A 25,957-nucleotide genomic window follows, 5' to 3' on the forward strand; every position below is an offset into this window, starting at 1 on the left:
TTTTTCTTCTTCTTGTCTTTACAAGCTTAAAGTTTCCCTTGGTGTAAAAGAGTTTTTCTTTAGCCTTCAAGTGATTTCTTTCTCTTTTTCTCATTTCTTTTCTCTTAAATCCAATCACTCTTTGCTTTTAGGGTTTTTAATCACGTCACTCCACCAAACGCAGAAATTATGGAGCGGATCACTTGTTGTGGCAATTTTTGAATTGAGGAGCATGCTCCATCGCATTGAATTAAATCCGGTGAGTGAAGATTTCTCTTCACTACTTTGCGCTCCACGCTCCAAGTCTTCAATTCTTCATCTGAGTCGTGCAATATAGAAAGGAAAATAGCAAGTAAACTTGAACTAATTCTCAAAATGATAAAAACAAGCAAAATTCAAATAAAGTATAATTAATTTTAAAAAACTATAAAATGCAATAAAAAACTAATCTAAATGCTAAAATTAACTCCTAAAATACCATGCAAACTATACTAAAATGAGTTATCAATATATATGATAATAAATTATTAAAATTGTATTTACATAAATGTTGAAAGATTGTACTTAAATTTAAAACAAAGTGTTAAATATTAAAGTATATATATTAAGTATTTGGGCTACTATTCTTGGTTTAAAATGAGTTATTAGTTTCAAAAGTTAGACTAAAATCAATTTCGCTTTTCAATTACATGCATCTAAAATGGTAAAAGTACTATAAAGGTCTTTATTCCTTTGCAAAAAAATCAAATTAATCTATTTGCATTAGATAAAAAAAGGTAAATTTAAATTGATCTTTCTATTATACAATGACGTAAAAGGTATATCTAAGAATTAATTTACACATTTTTAAATTAAAAATGACAAAATGCAGTCTGAGTATTAATACAAGCGATTCAAAATCAATCAAAACATCTTTTCAATTATATCAATCAGCTAAATTAAGTGTTAAAATGTTCTGAATAAACCTTAATTTCTAAAGTTGCGACCTCTTCTTTCCTAATTTCTCTCGTTTAATTCTCTCCATCTCTTCTTCCAAACCTCATCTTTATACCTAAAAATAACTAAAAGCATTCAAAGTTTACTTTCTATTTTAACTTAAATTAGCTCATTACCCTACAATTCCAAAATAGGCAAATTTTGGCTTCAAAGGAGATAGGCAATTCAATTTGGTGTTCCTTTTAATCACACTAGGCAGCTCTTGTTGCCTAACAGGAAGAAGCCCCCCCCCCCCCTTTTCTTTTCAGCTTACAATCAACAAAAAGAAATTGGGAATTTTTTTTCTCATCACTTTCCCTTTGAAATACATTGAAAATTTGCTTCTTACTTGCATATATGTTATACATTGAAACAAAATGGCACTTACAGATAATGGACAAAAGAAAAGAATCATAATCATTGCTGTTTGTTCTGTGATCTTGGTGGGCATAGTGGTTACTGTGTCGATTGGGTTTACCGAAAAGAGCTCCAAAAAAGAATCCACCAATACCAAGAAAAATTATCAAATATCTGATTCATTGAAGGCAATCAAATCCATTTGTCAACCCACTGATTTCAAGCAAACATGTGAAGAGCAACTTCGTAAAGAGGCTGGCAATTCAACAGATGTTAAAGAGCTTATGCAAGCAGCATTCAAGGCCGGGGTAAATTTTGCCACTCAAGCTGCTGACAATTCGGCTACTTTGAGAGAGGTTGAGCAAGATCCAAAGTCTAAAATGGCTTTGGAAAATTGTAAGAATCTGTTGACTTTTTCTATATATGAGTTTCAAAAGTCAATTACCAAGATTAATGAGTTGGATGCGGTGGTTTTTAATAAGATCTATGGGGATTTGAAGATTTGGTTGAGTGCTACCATTACAAATCAACAGACGTGTTTAGATGGATTCCAGAACACGATGACGGTCACCGGAGGGAAGATGGAGAAGGTGTTAAATATGTCGATGAAGCTCAGCAGGATCGGGCTGGCGATAGTGGGTGAGTTGTCTGATGCATTTAATCAATTGGAACTTCAAGGTATAAGTCGTCGGTTGCTTGAGGAAAGAGAAATGCATGTCCTTGGCCATTCCTATTGGCCTTCCATGATGGATAAGAATCCTTGGAAACATCATTTAATCAAAGAGAAAGAAGCATATGTTCTTGGTCACGCCAATTGGTTTACCATGTTAGATGAAAATAATCCATTGGAACGTCGTTTACTCCAAGAAAAAGAGCCTCCTGTTCTCGACCGTGCTGATCGGTCTTCCATGTTAGATGAGATTTCTCGGAAACATCGTCTACTCCAAGAAAAGGAACCCCCTCTTCTTGGGCATATAGATTGGTCTTCCATGATAGAGAATCGTCGTTTTCTTCAAGAAAAAGAGCCGCCTGTTGCTGGACATGAAGAACCGTCTGAAATGCTAAATAAACGATCTCTACTCCAAGAAAAAGAGCCACCTGTCGCTGGACACAAAGAACCGTCAGAAATGCTAGATCAACTACCTCTCCTGCAAGGAAAAGAGCCACATGTTCCTGGAGATGAAGAACCGTCGGAAATGCTAGATGAACAAGGTCGAAACAAAGAAAATGAGCTCCATGTTGCCGGACATGAAGAACCATCGGAAGTGCTAGATAAACGACGTCGACTCCAAGAAAATGAGCTCCATGTTGATGGACATGAAGAGCCCTCGGAAATACTAGATCAACAGAGTCAACTCCAAGAAAATGAGCTCCATGTTGCTGGAAATGAGCTAGATAAACGAAGTCGACTCCAAGAAAACAAACTCCGTGTTTCCGGGCATGAAGAGCCATCGGAAATGCTAGATAAACGACGTCGACTCCTAGAAAATGAGCTCCAAGTTGATGGACATGAACAGCCCGTAGAAATGCTAGATAAATGGCATCGACTCCAAGACCATGTCAATGGACATGAAGAGCCCTCGAAAATGCTAAATAAAAGAGGACGACTCCAAGATAAAGAACTCCAAGTTGATGGACACCAAGAGCCCTCAGAAATGCTAGATAAAAGACGTCGACTCCAAGATGGACATGAAGAACCCTTAGAAATGCTAGATAAACGGCACCGACTCCAAGAACATATCGATGGACACGAAGAGCCCCCAGAAATGCTAGATAAAAGACGTCGACTCCTAGAAAATGAGCTCCAAGTTGATGGACATGAAGAGCCCTCAAAAATGCTAGATAAACAGCGTCGACTCCAAGAACATGTCAATGGACACGAAGAGCCCCCAGAAATGCTAGATAAAAGGCGTCGACTCCAAGAGAAAGAACTCCAAGTTGATGGACATGAAGAGCCCTCAGAAATGCTAGATAAACGACGTCGACTCAAAGAACATATCGATGGACAGGAAGAGCCCTCGAAAATGCTAGATAAAAGACGTCAACTCCAACAGAAAGAACTCCAAGTTGATGGACATGAAGAGCCCTCAGAAATGCTAGATAAACGGCGTCGACTCAAAGAACATATAGATGGACACAAAGAACCTTGGGAAATGCTAGATAAAAGACGTCGACTCCAAGAGAAAGAACTCCAAGTTGATGGACATGAAGAGCCCTCAGAAATGCTAGATAAACGGCGTCGACTCAAAGAACATATCGATGGATACGAAGATCCCTCGGAAATGCTAGATAAACGACGTCGACTCCAAGAAAATAAGCTCCATGTTGATGGACATGAAGAGCCCTCAGAAATACTAGATCAACAGCGTCAACTCCAAGAAAATGAGCTCCATGTTGCTGGAAATGAGCTAGATGAACGAAGTCGACTCCAAGAAAACAAACTCCATGTTTCCGGACATGAAGAGCCATCGGAAATGCTAGATAAACGACGTCGACTCCTAGAAAATAAGCTCCAAGTTGATCGACATGAACAGCCCTTAGAAATGTTAGATAAACGGCATCGACTCCAAGATCATGTTGATGGACACAAAGAGCCCTCAGAAATGCTAGATAAAAGACGTCGACTCCAAGAGAAAGAACTCCAAGTTGATGGACATGAAGAGCCCTCGGAAATGCTAGATAAAAGACGTCGACTCCTAGAAAATGAGCTCCAAGTTGATGGACATGAAGAGCCCTCAAAAATGCTAGATAAACAGTGTCGACTCAAAGAACATATTGATGGACACAAAGAGCCCTCGAAAATGCTAGATAAAAGACGTCTACTCCAAGAGAAAGAACTCCAAGTTGATGGACATGAACAGCCCTCAGAAATGCTAGATAAACGGCGTCGACTCAAAGAACATATCGATGGACATGAAAAGTCCTCGGAAATGCTAGATAAAAGACGTCAACTCCTAGAAAATGAGCTCCAAGTTGATGGACATAAAGAGCCCTTAGAAATGCTAGATAAACAACGTCAACTCAAAGAACATGTCGATAGACACAAACAGCCCTCGAAAATGCTAGATAAAAGACGTCGACTCCAAGAGAAAGAACTCCAAGTTGATGGACATGAAGAGCCCTCAGAAATGCTAGATAAACGGCGTCGACTCAAAGAACATATCGATGGACATCAAGAGCCCTCAGGAATGCTAGATAAACGATGTCGACTCCAAGAGAAAGAACTCCAAGTTGATGGACATGAAGAGCCCTCAGAAATGCTAGATAAACGACATCAACTCAAAGAACATATCGATGGACACGAAGAGCCTTGGCAAATGCTAGATAAAAGACGTCAACTCCAAGAGAAAAAACTCCAAGTTGATGGACATGAAGAACCCTCAGAAATGCTAGATAAACGACGTCGACTCAAAGAACATATCGATGGACACGAAGGGCTCTCAAAAAAGCTAGATAAAATACGTCGACTCCAAGAGAAAGAACTCCAAGTTGATGGACATGAAGAGCCCTCAGAAATGCTAGATAAACGGCGTCGACTCAAAGAACATATTGATGGACACGAAGAGCCCTTGGAAATGCTAGATAAAAGGCGTCAACTCGAGGAAAATGTTGATGGACACAGAGAGCCCTCAAAAATGCTAGATAAAAGACATCGACTCCAAGAAAATGAGCTCCATGTTGATGGACATGAAGAGCCCTCGGAAATGCTAGATAAACGACGTCGACTCCAAGAAAATGTTCATGGACACGAAGAGCCCTCGGAAATGCTAGATAAAAGACTTAGACTCCAAGAAATTGAGCTCCGTGTTGCTAGACATAGAGAACTCTTTGAAATGCTAGATAAACGACGTCGACTCCAAAAAAATAAGCTCCATGTTGTTAGACATGAAGAGCCCTCGAAAATGCTAGAAAATGAGCTTCATGTTGCTGGACATGAAGAGCCCTCGGAAATGCTAGATAAACGGCATCGACTCCGAGAAAATGGGCTCCATGTTTCTGGACATGAAGAGCCGTCGGAAATGCTAGATAAACGACGTCGACTCCAAGAAGTTGAGCACCCTATTGTTGGACATGAAGAGCCGTCGAAAGGGCTAGATAATCTCCGTCTACTCCAAGAAAAGGAGTCCACTGTTGCTGGACATGAAGGACCGTCAGAAATGCTAGATAAACAACGTCTACTCCAAGAAAAGGAGCCCCCTGTTGCTGGACATGAAGAGCCATCAGAAATTCTAGATAAACAACATCTACTCCAAGGAAAACAGTCCCCTGGTTTTCGACACAAAGAACCACCAGAATTGCTCGATAAACGACATGTACTCCAAGAAAAAGAACCGCATATTCTTGAACATGCAGATTGGTCTTACATGGTAAAGAATGATCCCCGGAAGCATAGGATCATAGGGAATGATCAATCCAACTTGAGACCCAACATTGTTGTGGCCAAGGATGGGAGTGGAAACTTCAATACCATTAAGGACGCAATGAGCTGTATCCCCCTCAATGCTCAAAAGCACTTTGTCATATACATCAAGGAAGGAACTTACGAGGAAAATCTCATATTCAGTTACAACATGACTAACGTTGCCCTAATCGGAGATGGGAAAGAGAAAACCCGAATCACCGGTCACCTTAACGCCGCGGATGGCATCAATACTTTCAACACCGCCACCGTCGGTATGATCAACAACCCAAATGTTCTTCTTCCTTTCTTTCTTAGTTTTTTTCTTATTAATTCATTTGTTATGCAGCCGTTAATGGCGATTTCTTCTTTGCCAAAAACATTGGGTTCGAAAACACTGCTGGTGCCATCAAGCTCCAAGCTGTTGCTTTAATGGTGATGTCCGATTTCGCTGTCTTGTACAATTGCTCCATCGATGGCTACCAATATACACTTTACGTTCACAGCAAACGCCAATTTTACCGCGACTGCACCATCTCCGGTACCATTGATTTCGTCTTCGGCGATGCGGCGGCCGTTTTCCAAAACTGCAAATTCGTGGTCCGTAAGCCATTAAAAGGGCAACAAAACGTAATCACCGCACAAGGCAGATCCGATGAACGTCAACCAACGGGTATCGTCATTCAAAACTCGACGATCGTCGCCGATGATGAACTGGTTCCTTTTAAAATCGAACACCCGACCTTCCTCGGTCGTCCATGGGGCAACTTCTCGAGGACGATAATAATGGAGACTTTCATCGACGACTTGGTTAAACATGAAGGGTGGGCAGTTTGGGATGGTTACTGGGGCTTAACCACAAGCTATTACTCCGAATACAACAACCATGGACCTGGTTCCGCCACGACCCACCGTGTTTCATGGCCGGCGATTAAGAAACTTTCGCCGATGACAGCACTTGGATTCACTCCGGCAAGGTTCTTCTTCGGTGACGATTGGATAAAGCCTAAAGGAGTGCCTTATACATCTGGGTTCTCCAACATTTCTAACGAGGGATATACTATGAAAAGTTCGATCTGATTCGACAGCTGATAATTGAAAAAGCTAAGTTAGATTCTTACAACATTTTGAATATACCATTTTTTTGTTTTGTTTTGTTTTGTTTTAGCTCTCCAAGATATCAGGTATATCTTGTTCATACATCCATTGTCTCTTTCAATGGTTCCTAGGTCTGTTTATTACATACATATTTTCTAGACAAGCAGCAATGTGTGTGTATATATATGCTATTGTGTCACCATTGAATTTTAATTTTTTTTCCCTATTGTATCGTGTTTATATCATATTTTTAATTATTTTTTATGTTTTTGTTGTTTTATTCTACTAGGTTCATTATTTTTCTAACGGTTAATTACACAAGAGGTTCTCAAACTATGAGTACAATTTTAAATTGGTTACTAAACTTCAAAATATCCTGATTGAATCCTTAAGTTAAAGTATTGTTTCAATTAGACCATTCTGTAAGTTCAAATGTGTTTAAAAAGGGAACCACGTTTGAATAAAACTGCCATTTAATATCGAAACTTATGGATAGATTAAAGGAAGGACTTGATTGATATGATACATTAGTTTGAGGGTTCAATAGGAACATTCTGAATTTTAAGGATCAATATAGAATTTGACGTATGCTTTGAGGATGTATGATAAAAAAACATTTTGTAAATGCCAAATTCTCCTACCATGCATCGCAAATGCCAAAAACCTCAATTTCCTTTTCTTTTTTTAATTTTACTATATTTTTAAATGAGTAAAGTCGCTGGTAGTCACTCAATTAATAGTAAATTTCTTTTTTGATCACTAACTATAAAAAATTATAAAATAGTCACCAGTATTATTCAATTTTTTTTGTCACTAGTTGGCTAACGATGATAGTTTTTAAAATTGGCATAATAACAACTTTAACCCTCAACATTTATAAAGTATGTCAATTTAGTCTTAATTCTAAAAAACATTTAACCCTCATATTTACACATTGTGTAAGTTGATCTTTTGTTTGTTTTTTTTTTCAGTTTTTCTTTTCTTTGTGACATTAAGGGTTAGTTTTAAAAGAATGAAAAAAGATGATGTTAGGCCCAAAAATACCCAGAGAGATGAATTGGGATTTTGAGATTCTTTGCATAATTTTTCTAAATGATGAGGAAAGGAAAGAAAAGTTTGGACAATCCAATTTATAGTAGTTCGACCCTAATTGCTTACTTTCACTATCTTGGTATACCTCAACCAAGGATTTTTCTAATTTACTATACTTGAATTGTTACCTTTCAAGGAAAATGTATAATCTTTTCAATCCTTATCTTTTTTTTAAAAGACTAAGATAAAAAAATTTTTTAGTTTTTATGGCTTAACTAGAACCCTCTAATTTTTACAAGACTCAACTATAATCCTTTATGAATAACATAAGGTTTTATAGGTTTATAACTTAAAAACCTTAAGTAGCTCCTTCAATACAAAGAAAAGATGTAAACAACGAAGACCTCTCAAAGGTGCATTTACAAGTGTTAGCTCTCTCTCAAAGAATGAAATTGAGAATGATAAAAATACCTAACAATTAACACCTAAGAGATATGTACAAGAGAAAATGAAGAAATAAAGAATTGGAGGGTTTTCTCTTGATTTCTATACTTGAATATTCTAATGTGTCTTTAACTTGTATTTATATCAATGAATGAGTATGTAGACATCTATGGCTGTTGGGGGTGATTTGGAGTTGTTAGAAGAATTAATTTGGACATTAAATGTAGTTGCAAGAGTATAGGTAACAATAGCCTTTGGGGTCTAGTACCTTTCTTCAAAATTTGATTGTTGAGCCATGAGTATTGCACCTCAACTGGGAGGGTGCAGTACCTCATCATTAAGGGTTTGTACCTAAGTAGTGAAAAATACCAAACAAAGGCTTTGCTTGATAGGTATTGCACCCTTTACCAAAAGGGTTCGGTACCTTTTTGTTAGTAGGCATAGTCTGACAGGTATTAACATATTAGATTTTTCCTCCTAATTTTTAATATTTTTAGTTGAATTTAAATTTTTTGAGGAGGAAAAAGTTGAAAATCAAGAGAAAAAATTTTTGATTTGTCATTCTTCTATTGGAAAGGGATAGAGATGACATGAAATCACAATTTCATACAATTTTTTTTGGTCAAGTGTATTATTTGTAATTACAATTATAATTGTATTTGTAAGTTCTATAAAAATATATATTTAATTTAAAATAACATTAAAAAGCATATTATTGAATTTAATAATTAAAATACATTAGATTAATTTATATTATCGTTTAAAATATAATGAATTTAGGAATTAAAATAATATAATTGAGAAATTATATATTAAAAATAATATAAATTTAAGAAATAATAAAAAATATTATATTTCTAAATAATTTACTACTCAATTTTCGTAATTTTTAAAATCCTTTCTAAATATTTACTCACTCTGAATTTTTTTTCTATTTACATTAATCACATGTATGATTAAACCATCATCATTAAGATCCATTCGATAGTTGGTTAATTTTCCTTGAAGCCTATACATTTAATTCTTCATATTGGGCTTGGCTCTTTGTTGCAATGGGAGTTTGGATTTGAATCCCACCATTTCTTTATATAATAGAGCTGCTAAATTTTCTTCGGATATTTGGATTGAGTTTGAATTTTAGAGTCGTCATTATTAAGAGGGTTTTACCTGATCCCATATCTGACCCAAACAAAACTAGACTCAAACCATAAAATAGACGAGAATACCTATAATTATATACCAAAAAGAACAATTCCATTCATCACAACTCATACAAATATATATAAAAAAAATTATGATTATTGTAATATATAAACATTTCAATATTTCAATCTCTCAATAATAATGAAGTGTTATAAATGATTTTATAATATAAATTTGACATACCATAGCAATGCAAGTAGCTGCTTGAATTCTAACTCTAATTATCGATAGAAAGTTTTATCTTCGCCTTTAGAACCTAATACCTTAATATTAAGCTTACTCATATAAATGATACTCTACTACTCTATTACAAGGTTTTTAGAATCAGATTGGTTGTTTTGGTGGTTGAATTGGTTAGACACCAGTTCGTCGATCCAATCGGTTCAGATGGTTCGATTAAATAAATCATTAAAAAATAAAAACCAATTCAACTATCGGTTCAACTAGTTTTTTAACTTTATTCAACTAGTCTATACGAATTCATGACTCAACTAGTATGAAGCATTTATCTGAATCGATACCTCAACTAAATTCTAATCAAACTGGTCAATCCAATCCAATTCGATTCAAACAATCATGCTTTACCATATCACAAACATGCAAGCAAATTGGCTTATCTAATAATAACTCCACCTAAAATTGCATGTGTTCAAGGAAAGATTAAATTGTTAAAATATATATATCATTTTTTTAAACAGATATTATATTTTTATTTAATTTTTTTTCAAATTTAATATTTTTATCCCAATATATATTTTCCATCTGATAACCCCAAATATGCCCTACGAAGTTTGAATGTTTCAAACTAATGGTATTGGCCATTTTCAATCTTTTCTTGGCATACATTAAAATAAAAATAAATATTTACTAAAATAAATATTAAAAAAGAACATAGAGAGAGAAAATGAAAACAACGACCTTCCATGAATTACTCTAAAATGTCTTTTATCTTCTTTAATCCTTTTTATATCTCCCTTTTTTTGTAAAGATTGGTTCTTTTGATCCTCATTTTTTTACCCTTTTTTTCCTCTCCATCTCTCTCAATCTTAATAGTTTCAACGCCTTCCGATTCATCATCGAAAACCCATTTTTTCTCATCTATTAATTGTAAGAATTAAACAAGAAATTTTTTTTGTTTTGGTGGTGAATTATTGAAGGAAAAAGAAAAAAAATAAGGGGTGATGATGACCATGGAGGGAATGATGGATCAAGCAGTGTTGGATGATATAATACGAAGGTTATTGGAAGGGAAAGGAGGCAAACAGGTCCAACTTTCTGAAGGAGAGATCCGTCAACTTTGTATTAATGCTCGTCAAATCTTCATTTCTGAGCCTAATCTGCTTCAGATTAAAGCTCCCATTAGAATCTGTGGTTTGCTTTCTTCTCTCTATTTTACTATTCAAAATGCATCCATTTTTAAGCCAAAATTTGGGTTTATTTTTGTTTTCTCATTTGAATTGTATGGTTTATGGGAATTGGATAAGAATCCCAATGTTGGGGAACTTAAATTTTTATGGTTTCTATGCCAAGTTTTGTTTCCATTCAATTTGGTTGAAAAAGTTTGAGAATGTTGATTATCTAGCAATTGAGTCCTTTTTTTTTCCTAGAATTTTATGCTGTGTGAGATAAAAAAAAAGAATTAAATTATTAATTTTTGGATGCTAGTGTTTATATAATTTTTGGGTTGGTCTTCTAAAAGGATACTCAAATTATAGTTAAAATTTTAAATTGATTCTTGAACTTCAAAATATTTTAAATTGAGTACTCAATATATCAGTATTGTATGAATCAAGTTTTTCCTTTAGCTTAGCGTCAATTTATGTGTTAAATATCAATTTAGATCTTAAGTGGAACATGTTTAAAACACATGAATCAAACTATAAACACGTGTACATACCACATGGACAACTTGAATCTAACATGTTAAAGAAACAAATAATATCAATCTTTCTTAACACGTTAGATCAAGCTATTCAGGTAGCAAGTATACTTGCGTTTATAATTTGATTCATGTGTTTGGAAATCAAATTTGAGGCATTTGACGCCTAAGCTAATGGCTAGGTTGAAAGAAAGATCTGTTTGATACGATATTGATACTTTGAAGACTCAATTAGAATGTTGTCAAATCCATGTAAACGGTAAAAAGACTTCTCCAGTCTCTCTCAATTTCGATATTGAGCAAATTGGTCCTTGTCAAAAAAAATGGAGCAATTTAATCCCTGTCAATTTCGAAATTGAGCAACTAAGGACAATTAATCACAACGTTAATGTTTTTTGTCAATCTTACATAAATTTGACTGGTATAATAACAAATTTAGCTCTCATAATTTACACATTCTATCAATTTGATCATGATTTAAAAAAATTTGCCCACAATGATTTTGTAAATGTGTAAATGTTGAGGTTAAACTTATTGATTTTTTTAGAATCAAGACCAAATTAAAAAATATATATGTAAACATTGAGGGATAAATTTTTTATTATACCAATCAAAATTATACACAATTGTTGAAAGACATTAACACCGTGATTAATTGTCCTTAATTGCTCAATTTCAAAATTGACAAAGATTAAATTGCTCCAATTTTTTTAATTTTCTTAATTTTGAAATTGAGAGAAACTTGAGAGGTCTTTTTACTGATATAAACCATAGCTCGAGAGAGTATACGGTGAAATTAACCCTATATCTTGGCAGTTCTAATAATGTGGGAAACTCTTAACAATGTAAGAATTGAGATGAATTATTTTTACCAATGGAAATTTCTAATATTGTAAGTCATATCTATAGGTGATATACATGGACAATACCAAGATCTGTTGAGGGTATTCGAATACGGTGGGTATCCCCCGGATGCGAACTATTTGTTCCTTGGGGACTATGTGGATCGAGGCAAGCAAAGTTTGGAGACAATATGTTTGCTTTTAGCCTATAAAATAAGATATCCCGACAGGATTTTTCTCTTGAGAGGGAACCATGAAGATGCAAAGGTGAATCGGATTTATGGGTTTTATGATGAGTGTAAAAGGAGATTTAACGTTAGTCTTTGGAAACTTTTTACCAACTGCTTTAACAATTTGCCTGTGGCTGCACTCATTGATGAGAAGGTACTTTGTATGCATGGAGGGTTGTCTCCTGATTTGGAAAATGTGAATCAGATCAAGGAAATCGAGAGGCCGACCGAAGTGCCCGACGGTGGACTTCTCTGTGATCTTCTTTGGTCCGATCCTAATCCCAACGTCGAGGGTTGGGCTGACAGTGATCGAGGCATTTCATGCACCTTTGGAGCCGATGTTGTTGCCAAGTTTTTGGAGAAGAATGACCTTGACCTCATTTGCCGGGGTCATCAAGTAAGTGATTTCTTTCTTTTCGTTGTAAAGAAGGTTCTAATGGCTTGAGGATAAAGGAAGGGATTGCAAATATTAAGATTTGAATTTCAGCATCATATTGGTCTAAGCTAGCTTATAGATCAAGTAAGCCAGTTTCCTTATTTGGCACAAAGAATGCTATAAGATCAGTTGGTTTATACAATCAGTTTTAAGAGGTGACATCCAATAAGTTTGGAGTTCGAATTTCAATTTTAATGGATCTAAGTTAACTTTTAGACCAAGTAAGCCAATTTCCTTATAGACCAAGTTTTAAAGGTGGTAACAGCTCCAAGACAAAGGGACAAAGGAAGAAACTGCGTATATTGAGATTCAAAATCCAAATTTATTGGATGTCACCTCTTAGAACTTATCGAATAAATTAATTAAGTTAACCTCTGTTACTTGAACTCGAGTGTGAATATTGGATATAGATACATTCTTTATATGGGTATATTGAACATTTTCCTAAGTTTTTCAATGCATTTGGAGGGTCATATCCCCATACTTACGTCTACATATACTATTAAGAAAATAGTGTCAGTTAAAATTTTTCGGGTTCAGATTAATCTAAAGTTTTTGAAATGCAGGTTGTGGAGGATGGATATGAGTTTTTTGCTAATAGGAAATTAGTAACAATATTTTCGGCCCCAAACTATGGTGGAGACTTTGACAATGCTGGCGCTCTATTGAGTATTGACGAAGCTCTTGTTTGCTCCTTTGAGATATTGAAACCAGCAGCACCAGGCGGAAATAAGGTTCCTCTAAAGAAGGTATGCACACAATCGGTTTTCGAACTCAAATTCGGCTCCATCATTGTCGAGTTGAGCACAAATAATCAAGTCTCATATTTTATTAAGTGACTGACCTTTCAATTTTTTTATCTTGAATTGAATTCAGATCAAATTTTGAACTTTGAATTTCGAATCGAACTCCAACTTCTAACAATTTGAACTTTCTATGTTAACAGCCACAGAAGATCGGCACGACCTGATGAAGCAGTTTCCGGGGGTGGTGTCGTTGTTCAGCACAAATACGAAATACCGACAAGCTCGATCGGAACACTTTCAGTTTCCTGTACACCAAATGGACTGAACAAGGAAACCTTAAATGAGATTGATTTTTTTTTATTTTCTGATTATTTAATCTTCCTTGTATCTGTACGTCGACTATTTAACTTTTTTTTTCTGTCTCTTTTTAGGAATTTTTTTTTATTGAATTGCCCGGGAACTCAAAATGTTCTTCAGTGGGTTAATTTATAGGCTAAATGATAAATATGTGTCTCAAAAATGGTGTTCCAATATTGAATGAATTACTAATTGGCTGTTAGATGAATTATTTTCTGGTAATGCTGGATATAAATATATAAAATATGTTAAAAATTTGTACACACAAATTGTTGATTTAAAAATTTGGATACACAAATTGTTGATTTGTCTAATGTTATATGAATCTTAAACATGATTATGACATGAAAAAAAATACAAGAATAGAAAATACAAATTATGTTTAAATAGAGCGTGGTTTTGTTAATGAATGGCGGATTCGTTTGAGAGAAATCTGTGAAGTGTCAAGAGTCGAGAGTGGATAAACCCTTCCAACAAGTCCCTCGTCACATTCCATTCTTCAAAACTAAAAGCTAGCCTCATTAGGTTTAACTATCCTAAAGCTTGTCTCATCAAGCTCATCCATCACATTCCCTTCTTCTAGGCCAACGCTCGCCTGATTAGGCTCGTCTATCCCCGTAGCCTCTTCAAGAAAACGGCTTGTCTCATAACTCACTCCCTCAAGGTTAACGCTCAGCTCATCAGGCTTGCCTATATATTCCCTTTCTCAAGGCTAAGGCTAGCCTATCTTAATTGCAACACTAGTTCCAGCAACATTTTCATGAGTAGGAAAAACAACACTAGTTCCAACAAGTTTGAAGAAGAAAAAAACATGAATTACAGCTCTCCACATACATGTAGCAAAATGCTCTACGTATGTACATACACACATATGTATATTATATTAATTTACAGATTCTGAACACCATTGACACATTAAAAATATATCCAAAAAGAGAAAAAGGCAAACCCAGCTTCGAGGTTCATTTGCAGGCGAGAGGGCTCACATCCCACACGTCCTATGGAGGATGAGGACCCCTTGCTCCAACCACCCCGGCCTTCTCGGAGGCATCTGATATCGATCTTCTCCGAAACTGATACGACTCTTTGCTACCTAAACAAAACATTTCATCCACGTTAACAACTTCATATATCCAATTATCAACTGATTTAAGAATCCATTGTTAAAGGCAAGTATCCACTTTGGAGTGTCTCACTTCATCAACGGTAAAGGTATTGCTTTTGGAACATTTATGCTCGGTTATAATTTTGAGTTTTTGTCTTTCTACTCTGAAGCTAACCAAGCGATAGTGTTCTTACTCACTGATACTTTTTAGGAGCATGAAGTCGAACCACACTAAGGCCAAAACGATGAAACCCCATGAACCAAGTTATAATTTCCTTGGTGGAATCTAGGCACTCCTGCCAAACCCCATAAACCTTTTTAGGCTCTGCTCGGACTGAAGAGACAAAAACACAATACTAGAATCAAGCATAAGTAGCTTAGGAACAATACTTCTATTGTTGAGAAAGTGAGATATTCGAAAACAGATACTCGCCCTCAATAATCTTAATAAACGGCGAAATAAACTCTAATGAAATTAAAACAATAGTGACAAATTTAAAACTTGTGCTTAATGATATCAACAAAAATATGCTTGAAGTCTCTATACTTTTACTATATTTGAAATGATCAGGTTCACACAAAAACTAATAATAATGATTTATGTCCTAAATATATAAAAACAAGATAAATTTTAAAATTATACGTAAACTTTGATTCAATCTGTAATTTGATACATGAACTTTGATTTGTTGCAATTATACAAAAGATGTTTTTTTGTGGTTCGAAATTTTATTTTGATTTAATTATATATATTTAAAGAAATAAATACATCAAATTATTTTTATATTAAATAAATATAATTATTTGCGTATGTAATATATAAATATAAAATGATATCATATCAATAATTGTATTAATAATTTGTGGGAATTGGATCAAATGAAAAAATCATATATAGATTTGTCCCAAATAAATACAGAACTAAATATTAATCTGTAAATGAAGGGAGAATTACCCAACTCAAACACAAATTATAATGATGATTTTAATTGGCATCCATTATTCATTGTGGAAAATGGTACAAATCCATTAAAAGGACATATTTACCCTCCTAAAGTCCACCAATCGGACAAAAAGTTCAAAATATTATCATTTACCAAAGGGAGAAAAGCTTCATATAAGACAGTTTCTAAAAATGAGGCAACTGGCTTACTAGCTCAGTTGGTTGTAGCTTCATGCTACTAACACGAAGTTCGCAGGCTGGAATCCTGCAGACCAACTAACTTATTATTATTAATTATTATTTTTTACCTTAGGCTCTTTTATATCACAAAAGACAGATGAACAAGTTTCTTGTCTATCCTCTTTGACAAATCTTGGTCTTAGCGGTAACAATTTCAATAGCACACCGGCGTCTCTTACTCCACTCTCCAAGCTTGAATGTCTTGTATTGTCAAATTGCAGCCTGTGCAATATTGGTGAAGGAGATATTCCTAGTCACATTTCTGGTCTATCCTCATTGAGACTTCTTAATCTTAGTGATAACAGTTTTCGCCAGCATAGCTGCGTCGTCTTTCCAATCTTCAAAAGCTTGAATCGTTGCCTGTGGTTCTAGGAAGAATGAAAAGTGGTTATGGTGCTCACATTATAGCCATTAACTGCTACATATTGGCTAAGAACATTAGTGCAATAACATTGCTGAAAACACATATTAAGGTTGATTAATCTCTCTCTTTTTTCATGGTTTTAGTTACAGAACCATCAAGTACGATTGATGCTTTCATTTGCAGGCGTTTGCGAATTCAAGAAAAGAGTCTGATGAAATTCCGGAATGGTTCAGCCAACAGAGAGGCGGCTCTGTAATTGAAATACCTCTGCCTCTCAATGTGATGTGATGTGATGTGATGGAACTAGAAATATATTGGTGTTCATAATACCAACATGAAATTGATATATAGTTGATGATCAAAGAAGGCAAAATGCATTTTGAAATTAAAACTTCAATACTTACATCATTTGTAAAATAAAATCCGACACATTTAATACATAAAAGTGATATGATAAAACTTTTCATTTGGAAGAACAGTGTTCTAACAAGGGGATTTTGCTAATGCTTTTTTCTGTCGGGGCAACATAGCTTTTAGGTATTAATGTTTTTGTATATTTTGAAGCTCATTTTTTATTTTGCTCAATGTTATCACGGAATTGAGCAAGATACTTGATGTCTTTTCAAAAATGAAAAAATTTGAGATTGTTCAAAGTTCTTTGCCCCTTAAATTGAATCATCTCAAATATCTTTTCAATAAGCTACGACTTTTAGATTAGATAGATTATTCTTTAAGATCCTTGCTTTTAAGCTTCTAACCTGATTACCTTGTCGCGGGAAAAGGGATGATTGATTCTATTGAAACGCAATCCTTATGAACTAGAATTTTGCATGTAGAACAAATATAAAACATTTTCACCCTGGGTGCCACATGCATCACATGTGAATGAATGCAGTCTCAATACCAAAGTCAATGCGATGGTAGCCAAGCACATTTGCTATGAAAGTTAAGATTGCAAATCGAATAATGATAACAAAATCCTGTCGGATTGATTTGGCAAAGACAAAGATTCGGCTCAAACTCGAGAACAAGTTGGTGTTTGGGTGGCAAGGGTGACTAATTTCAAGGGGTAATTCAACACATTTTCTATGGAAAAAAATATTACAATCGAAACAACCATATGAATCATTCACCAATTTGGTTGAACAGCCGGAGGGATAACTCCATCGGAGTAGATCATTATGGTTATCAATGGATGTGGATGGGCAAGATGGAAGGTCTTTATGAAGTTTCCACAAATGCCACGTTGAATCAAACTATATTTGAGGTGAAAGGCAATTTTACATGAAGAACAACCATAGCTAAATCCCTTAACAGTAATGAACAAGCCGCAAGCCTTTAAACTAAACTAGAAATTCCTTTCATGAAACTTTAAACATGATGATGTCCCAGCAATAATTTAGAAACAGAAATAAAATCTAAACGCGATAATATTTACTTTCAAGACAGAAACTGTTGAAAAGTCAAAAATGGGAGGTGCAAGTGGCACCGAAAGAAAAAAAGTGATAGGCAAGTTGTTTAAAGTTGAATGGGATAATTGCAATTTTGGTCCCTAATTTTTTAGGCCATTTGCAAGTTAGTCCCTGAACCTCAACTATAAATAGGCCTAACCATTTCTCATTTCAACCATCCCAACCAATCTTTCTCTCTTAGTTTTCTCTCTTCTCCCATTTGAGAATTCTTAAGGAATTCTATTTGTTTGTAATATTTTGGAGATAGTAAAGTTATCATCTGGTGTTAGTGCCCGAGGACGTAGGTATAATTTACCGAACCTCGTTAAAACTCTTGTGTTCTTTCTTGTCCTATTTTTCTTTCAATATTTGAGGGTATAATAGTAGTATTTAATTGTGCTATTAAATTACTATAGAAGGGATATTCTGACTAAGGAAAGACTTGGTATTTAAGAGATCCATGTGATCCACCTCTTTTCCCTGGGAATTGAACTTTGTGTGATTTTTTAGTACAATAATTTACACGCTTCCGACCCTATTGGAACAACAAGTGGTATCAAGAGCCGAAGGTTAATCGTAGTATGCTCTGTGGTTGCAGTTTAAACTGATCTTCCACATCAGAAAAGATTTCCTTAGGTATATATTGAAAGATTATGGAGAAAACGGTCAGTATAGGAGCTTCAACATCGTCCATGTGGACAAGACCGACAATTGCAAATGCAAGACTGGCCGTGGAGATCTTTGATGGCACAGGCCATTTTGGTATGTGGCAAAGTGAGGTTCTAGATGCCCTTTTTCAGTAGGGTCTAGACATTGCCATTGATGAAGAGAAACCAGATGATGTACAGGAGAAAGATTGGAAGGCGATCAATCGGTTGGCATGTGGCACAATTCGATCATGCCTTTCTCGAGAGCAGAGGTATGCTTTTTCAAAGGAGACTTCTGCAAATAAGTTGTGGGTGGCACTTGAAGAAAAATTTTTGAAGAAAAACAGTCAAAATAAGCTCCACTTGAAGAAAAGACTGTTTCGCTTCACATACGTCCCAAGTACCACAATGAATGATCACATCACCAAATTTAATCAGTTAGTCACTGATTTGCTGAATATGGATGCGATATTCAAAGATGAAGATTTGGCTTTGATGCTGTTGGGGTCACTTCCTGAGGAGTTTAAGTTCCTAGAAACTACTCTACTTCATGGCAGGAGTGATATATCTCTGAGCGAAGTCTGTGCGGCCTTATACAGTTATGAACAGAGAAAGAAGGACAAACAGAAAAACTCAATCAGAGATACAGAAGCTTTAGTAGTCCGAGGTCGTTCATACACTCGGAAGAAAACTCAAAAGGGGAGATCAAAGTCAAAGTCCAAACTCGGGAAAGATGAATGTGCCTTTTGTCATGAGAAAGGCCACTGGAAGAAAAACTGTCCAAAGCTGAATAATAAGGGAAAAGCTGCTGTAGATGCTTGTGTTGTAAAGCATGATACTAGTGACTCTGAACTATCACTGGTTGCATCATCATCGTCGTTCCAATCAGATGAGTGGATATTGGATTCCGGTTGTACCTATCATATGTCCCCTAACCGGGAGTGGTTCTCTAATTTAGTAGAACTAAATGGAGGAGTTGTTTATATGGGCAATGACAATGCCTGTAAAACTGTTGGGATAGGTTCAATCCAATTAAAGAATCAAGATGGATCAACCAGAGTTCTGACTGATGTTCGGTACGTGCCTAGTTTGAAGAAAAATCTCATCTCATTGGGAGCCTTGGAATCCAATGGTTCAGTTGTTACTATGAGAGATGGGGTTTTGAAAGTGACATCTGGCGCACTTGTGATATTGAAGGGCATCAGGAAAAATAACTTGTATTACTACCAAGGTAGTACAGTTATTGGAGCAGTCGCTGCAGCTTCCGGTAACAAAGACTTGGACTCAATGCAGTTGTGGTATATGAAGTTGGGACATGCCAGCGAAAATCCTTGCAAATTCTGGCAAAGCAAGGATTGTTGAAAGGTGCAAAGGCTTGCAAATTAAAATTTTGTGAGCATTGTGTTCTGGGAAAGCAAAAGAGAGTGAAATTCGACACTGCTATCCATAATACAAAAGGTATTTTGGAATATATTCACTTAGATGTGTGGGGGCCTTCCAAGACACATTCATTGGGAGGAAAACACTACTTTTTTACTTTTGTTGATGACTTTTCCAGAAGAGTTTGGGTGTATACCATGAGAACTAAGGATGAAGTGCTTAGAGTTTTTCTTAAATGGAAAACTATGATCGAAAACCAGACTGGCAAGAAAATCAAGCGGCTTAGGACGGACAATGGAGGGGAATATAAAAGTGATCCGTTCTTCGATGTGTGCCAAGAGTATGGTATTGTTCGACACTTCACAGTTAGGGATACACCACAGCAGAATGGAGTGGCAGAGCGTATGAATCGAACATTGCTGGAGAAAGTTCGATGTATGTTGTCCAATGCTGGGTTGGGCAAGCAATTTTGGGCTGAGGCTGTGACATACGCTGGCCATCTTGTTAATCGTTTGCCATCATCTGCATTAGAAAGAAAAACTCCTATGGAGGTATGGTCTGGAAAACCGGCTACAGATTATGATTTCTTACATGTGTTTGGATCCACTGCATATTACCATGTGAAGGAGTCAAAGTTAGATCCGAGGGCAAAGAAATCTCTCTTTATGGGAATCACTTCTAGAGTGAAGGAATTTCTTCTTTGGTGCTTAAGCACAAAGAAAATGATCTGTAGCAGAGATGTTACCTTTGATGAATCTGCCACATTGAAAAAGGTAGCAGATAAAGATATTCAGACGAGCAATACTCCACAGCAGGTGGAGTGTACTCCAAAACAGGTAGAGTTTGAGCATATGGGGATTTGCCCAGTTAATAAGTCTAATTCTCCAGCCACAATGGAGGAATTAGAGGTTGAAGAGGTTCTGACCCAAGAACCACTAAGTACACCAGAACCAGTTGCAGTTGCAAGGCCACGGAGAGAAATTCGTAAACCTGCTCGATTTACTGATATGGTGGCCTACGCCATTCTCGTTGTTGATGATATTCCTATCACTTATCAAGAAGCAATGCAAAGCTTAGAAAGTGATAAATGGAAAAGCGCCATGGATGAAGAAATGCAGTCTCTCCGGAAGGACAATACTTTGGAGCTGGCGCAATTATCGAAAGGTAAAAGGATAATCGGATGCAAGTGGGTATTCGCAGAGAAAGATGGATCTCCTAGCAAGAAGGATATTCGCTACAAGGCAAGATTGGTAGCTAAAGGCTACGCTCAGAAGGAGGGAATTGACTACAATGATGTATTTTCCCCTGTTGTGAAGCATTCCTCCATTAGAATTTTGTTGGCCTTGGTATTACAGTTGAATTTGGAGCTAGCTCAACTTGATGTTAAGACGGCTTTCTTGCATGGTGAGTTAGAAGAGGAGATCTATATGACTCAGCCCGAAGGATACACAGATGCTGGTGGTAGAAATTGGGTTTGTAAGCTGAACAAATCGCTATATGGATTGAAGCAATCCCCGAGGCAGTGGTACAAGCGATTTGATAGCTTTATGAGAAGGCAGAAGTACACAAGAAGCAAATATGACAATTGTGTATATTTGCAGAAGCTGCATGACGGATCTTTCATTTATCTACTCTTGTATGTTGATGATATGTTAATCGCTTCAAAGAGCCAAAATGAGATAGATAAGCTGAAGGCTCAGTTGAATCAAGAGTTCGAGATGAAAGATCTAAGTGAGGCCAAGAAGATTCTCGGCATGGAGATAAGTAGAGATAGACCGAGAGGCAAGCTCTGTTTAAATCAGAAGCAATATCTGAAAAAGGTATTACAATGTTTTGGTGTAAATGAAAACACAAAACATGTAAGTAAACACTTGCTTCTCATTTGAAACTTAGTGCTCAATTATCTCCGAAGACTGAAGATGAAAGAGAATATATGGCGAAAGTCCCATATGCTAATGCAGTTGGGAGTTTGATGTATGCGATGGTGTGTACGAGGCCTAACATTTCACAAGCTGTTGGAGTTGTGAGCAGGTATATGCATGATCCTGGAAAAGGACATTGGCAAGCTGTGAAATGGATTCTACGGTATCTTCGAAAAACCGTAGATGTTGGTTTAATTTTTGAACAGGATGAAGCACTTGGTCAGTTTGTAGTTGGATATGTTGATTCCGACTTTGCTGGTGATTTAGATAAACGTCGTTCAACTACGGGGTATCTGTTTACTCTTGCGAAAGCCCCAGTGAGTTGGAAGTCTACCTTACAGTCTACAGTAGCTGTGTTTACTACAGAGGCAGAATATATGGCAATTACAGAAGCTGTTAAGGAGGCTATCTGGCTTAATGGATTGTTGAAAGACTTAGGAGTTGTTCAAAGTCACATAAGTTTATATTGTGACAGTCAGAGCGCTATTCATTTAGCGAAAAATCAAGTCTATCATTCAAGAACCAAGCATATCGACGTAAGATATCACTTTGTGCGGGAAGTCTTTGAAAAAGGAAAAATTCTACTTCAGAAGATTCCGATAGCAGATAATCCCGCAGATATGATGACCAATGTGGTAACAACAATCAAGTTTAATCATTGTTTGAACTTGATTAACATCCTGAGAATTTGAGCACCTTTAGGTGTATGGCGCTCGAGAGCGCATTTGGAGGCACTACAAAAGATAGCTTTATCGAATTTGGGGAGTTGAAGGAAGTGTGTGAAGATGTGATTATCCTAATCAAATCTTCAAGGTGGAGATTGTTGAAAAGTCAAAAATGGGAGGTGCAAGTGGCACCGAAAGAAAAAAAGTGATAGGCAAGTTGTTTAAAGTTGAATGGGATAATTGCAATTTTGGTCCCTAATTTTTTAGGCCATTTGCAAGTTAGTCCCTGAACCTCAACTATAAATAGGCCTAACCATTTCTCATTTCAACCATCCCAACCAATCTTTCTCTCTTAGTTTTCTCTCTTCTCCCATTTGAGAATTCTTAAGGAATTCTATTTGTTTGTAATATTTTGGAGATAGTAAAGTTATCATCTGGTGTTAGTGCCCGAGGACGTAGGTATAATTTACCGAACCTCGTTAAAACTCTTGTGTTCTTTCTTGTCCTATTTTTCTTTCAATATTTGAGGGTATAATAGTAGTATTTAATTGTGCTATTAAATTACTATAGAAGGGATATTCTGACTAAGGAAAGACTTGGTATTTAAGAGATCCATGTGATCCACCTCTCTTCCCTGGGAATTGAACTTTGTGTGATTTTTTAGTACAATAATTTACACGCTTCCGACCCTATTGGAACAACAGAAACATGATTGATCCAAATGCTGAATGTAGCTTGAATCGAATCAGTAGCTCTCCAAATGCCATTTCCATCCAAGTCATTTTGCACTTTGCTTCCTCAGTACATAATTTATGGTACTCCAACGCACCCATTAGACCACCACGATTGTATCTTAGCATCGGACGCACGTAAAACTCGAAACAATAAAGTACGCTATTTGCTAATGGGCTTGCTTCCCCCATTGGGGAAGAAGGTCGAGCAACCGGCACTCACCCTCTACTCAGCCATCGTTGGTTGGACCCCAACGGAAAGTTGTCAATGCCCAGCGGGTTTCTTTATGAATGGTGGGAATACGGTGGTTAGGAAAAGACCAAGCCTTGAAAATTTCTCGTATCTGGATTCGATCTACCCATCGTAAAAGTCCATGATATCGTAAGGGAGATTCGACCAATTGGACCCCTTTTTTTCTGGTGGCCGCCTATCTTATTTGTAATTGTACCAGTTGTAATCATCTCTCCTTCGAAGGTAATGACCTTGGATGGATGTTGAGATAGCAAGAGCACGAGGAACAGAGAATACCAATATCACTTGACGTTAATCCACCTTCAATTCCCTTTTATTTTTAGTGAAATAAAATTTTAAGAGGAGCCAAGCTTAATTTTACCATAAATTTAATTACATTATAGTATTATAAAAGAAATAAACCGTCTTTGTCTATGAATTAATTCATCTTAAGAAAATTACAAAAAAAAAATATTATCTAAAAGTAATTCTTTTCCAAATGAAATTGAAAAACTATCTACCATATTTCACCATTTAATATTATCTACAATAGTAATAATGTATCCATACACTAAAGAAACAATATTAATTTCATTGTTCGCAAGTAATCCTTTTCTGAAAGGGATTGGGAAAATTATTTCCCTTGTATAGCTACATAGCTCTTAATATTCTAAAATCTGGTTTGTGTGAAGAAAAAAAGAATGGAGGTTAAAGTAGTGAAGATCAAGGTTCTTGGAAAGGGTTCTTATGAGTTGCGTATTTGGTCAAAACAGTAACTCCAGTTTATAATCAGATTTATGTGTTGTTGAGCATTGGCCTGCAATGCAACAAACTTCCAGCATCGAGAGCAGCAGCAGTAATGCTTACGTGTCTGTTTGAAGATTGAGCCAGAAGCAACTTTCTTTTGTTTAAATTTTGTATTTTTGTGATGTTAACAAGTTGGCATGTAGCTTCATATCTAAAGCTGGTACTTTTAGATTTGAAATTGATGGATGTAACAGCTGAATTTTTTCAGCTTTTCTTTTGTAATATTTTAGTTGGCAACTTGCCAAATTTGGTAGGAGCAGTTACGTTTAGGTAACTGACTTGTTATTTTATGTTTTTTGTAATTCCTTTATATTTTGAAATGAAAATGAAAGCAGGATGCCACTTTCTCATTCGGTTACTTTTTTCTTTAGCCTATCAATTGTTTTGCTTGCTGTTTTCATGAGCTTATGCTCTTTGTTGTTCATTGTTGCTGCTGCCTTTTTCTAACAAATGGTAATCAGAGCCTCTTGTCTTTGAGGACCTCTGTTGTTTAAGTTTTTTTGTTTCAAAATAAACTCAAAAATCGTGTTTGTCAAACCAGTTTCAGCAACATGAGCTTTGCACCTCCTCCTCCACCAGTTTTTGCTGGAGAAAACTACCACATTTGGGTAGTTAAAATGAAAACTTACCTCCAAGCACTTGATCTGTGGAGTGCAGTTGAAAATGATGTCGAGCCACCACCATTGAGAGCAAATCCAACCATTGCTCAGATCAGGCAGCATGGTGAGGAGCGAGCCAAGAAGCATAAAGCCATGGCCTGCCTACAGAATGGAGTGTCTGGTGTGATTTTTACTCGCATCATGGCCTGTGACTCACCCAAACTAGCATGGGATAGGCTGAAAGAGGAGTTCATGGGATCGGACAAGACAAGGCAGCAACAAGTAATTAATCTTAGAAGGGAGTTTGAAAATTTGAAGATGAAGGAGTCAGAAACTATCAAGCAATATTCTAATAGGATTATAGCTACTGTCAATAATATTAGACTCCTTGGAGAAGATTTCAGTGACAGCAAGGTTGTTGAGAAGGTTATTACCACCTTACCTGAAAGGTTTGAGTCAAAAATCTCCTCATTAGAGGACTCAAGGGATCTCACAACCATTTCCTTGTCTAAGTTGGTTAACTCACTCTATGCACTTGAGCAGAGAAGAGCAACTAGGCAGGAGGAGAATCCTGAAGGTGCTTTTCAAGCAAAGGTTAGAGAAGGCTCCAGCTTAAGTCAGAAAGCTAAGAAGCCTTGGTTTGAAAAGAGGGAAAGATCAAAGAAAGATGCTGGTAGAAGGAGGTTTCCACCATGCATTCATTGCAATAAGACTAATCATTTGGAGAAGTATTGCTGGAACAGACCAGACATCCAATTCAAGAGTTGCAAGCAGTATGGTCACCATGAAAAGATTTGTAGAAATCAAGAAAAGGCACAAACTCTGCCAGTACAAGCCAAGAGTGCTGAAAATCTTCAAGCTCAGGAGGAGCATGTCTTCACTGCCTCATGTTCT

General features: G+C 36.2%; 2 protein-coding genes across 3 annotated transcripts; both read left to right on the forward strand.

Moving 5' to 3' along the window:
- Positions 1 to 1,210: 1,210 nt before the first annotated feature.
- Positions 1,211 to 7,034, forward strand: LOC107930905 (trichohyalin). The gene is made up of 2 exons (XM_016862667.2): positions 1,211 to 5,985; positions 6,060 to 7,034. Exons 1-2 carry the CDS (start codon positions 1,332 to 1,334, stop codon positions 6,788 to 6,790), a joined length of 5,385 nt encoding a protein of 1,794 aa, XP_016718156.2. The 5' UTR covers positions 1,211 to 1,331; the 3' UTR covers positions 6,791 to 7,034.
- Positions 7,035 to 10,483: 3,449 nt separating this feature from the next.
- LOC107930917 (serine/threonine-protein phosphatase PP1 isozyme 9) lies at positions 10,484 to 14,169 on the forward strand. 2 transcript variants are annotated; one of them, XM_041104941.1, is made up of 5 exons: positions 10,484 to 10,858; positions 12,276 to 12,475; positions 12,593 to 12,835; positions 13,441 to 13,623; positions 13,821 to 14,169. In XM_041104941.1, exons 1-5 carry the CDS (start codon positions 10,669 to 10,671, stop codon positions 13,842 to 13,844), a joined length of 840 nt encoding a protein of 279 aa, XP_040960875.1. In that variant the 5' UTR covers positions 10,484 to 10,668; the 3' UTR covers positions 13,845 to 14,169. The 2 variants fall into 2 exon arrangements, with proteins under 2 accessions (XP_040960875.1, XP_016718166.1); XM_016862677.2 differs by having other exon boundaries at positions 12,276 to 12,835.
- The last annotated feature ends 11,788 nt before the right edge of the window (positions 14,170 to 25,957 follow it).

Source organism: Gossypium hirsutum, chromosome D11 (assembly GCF_007990345.1).
Source record: "Gossypium hirsutum isolate 1008001.06 chromosome D11, Gossypium_hirsutum_v2.1, whole genome shotgun sequence".
Taxonomy (NCBI): domain Eukaryota; kingdom Viridiplantae; phylum Streptophyta; class Magnoliopsida; order Malvales; family Malvaceae; genus Gossypium; species Gossypium hirsutum.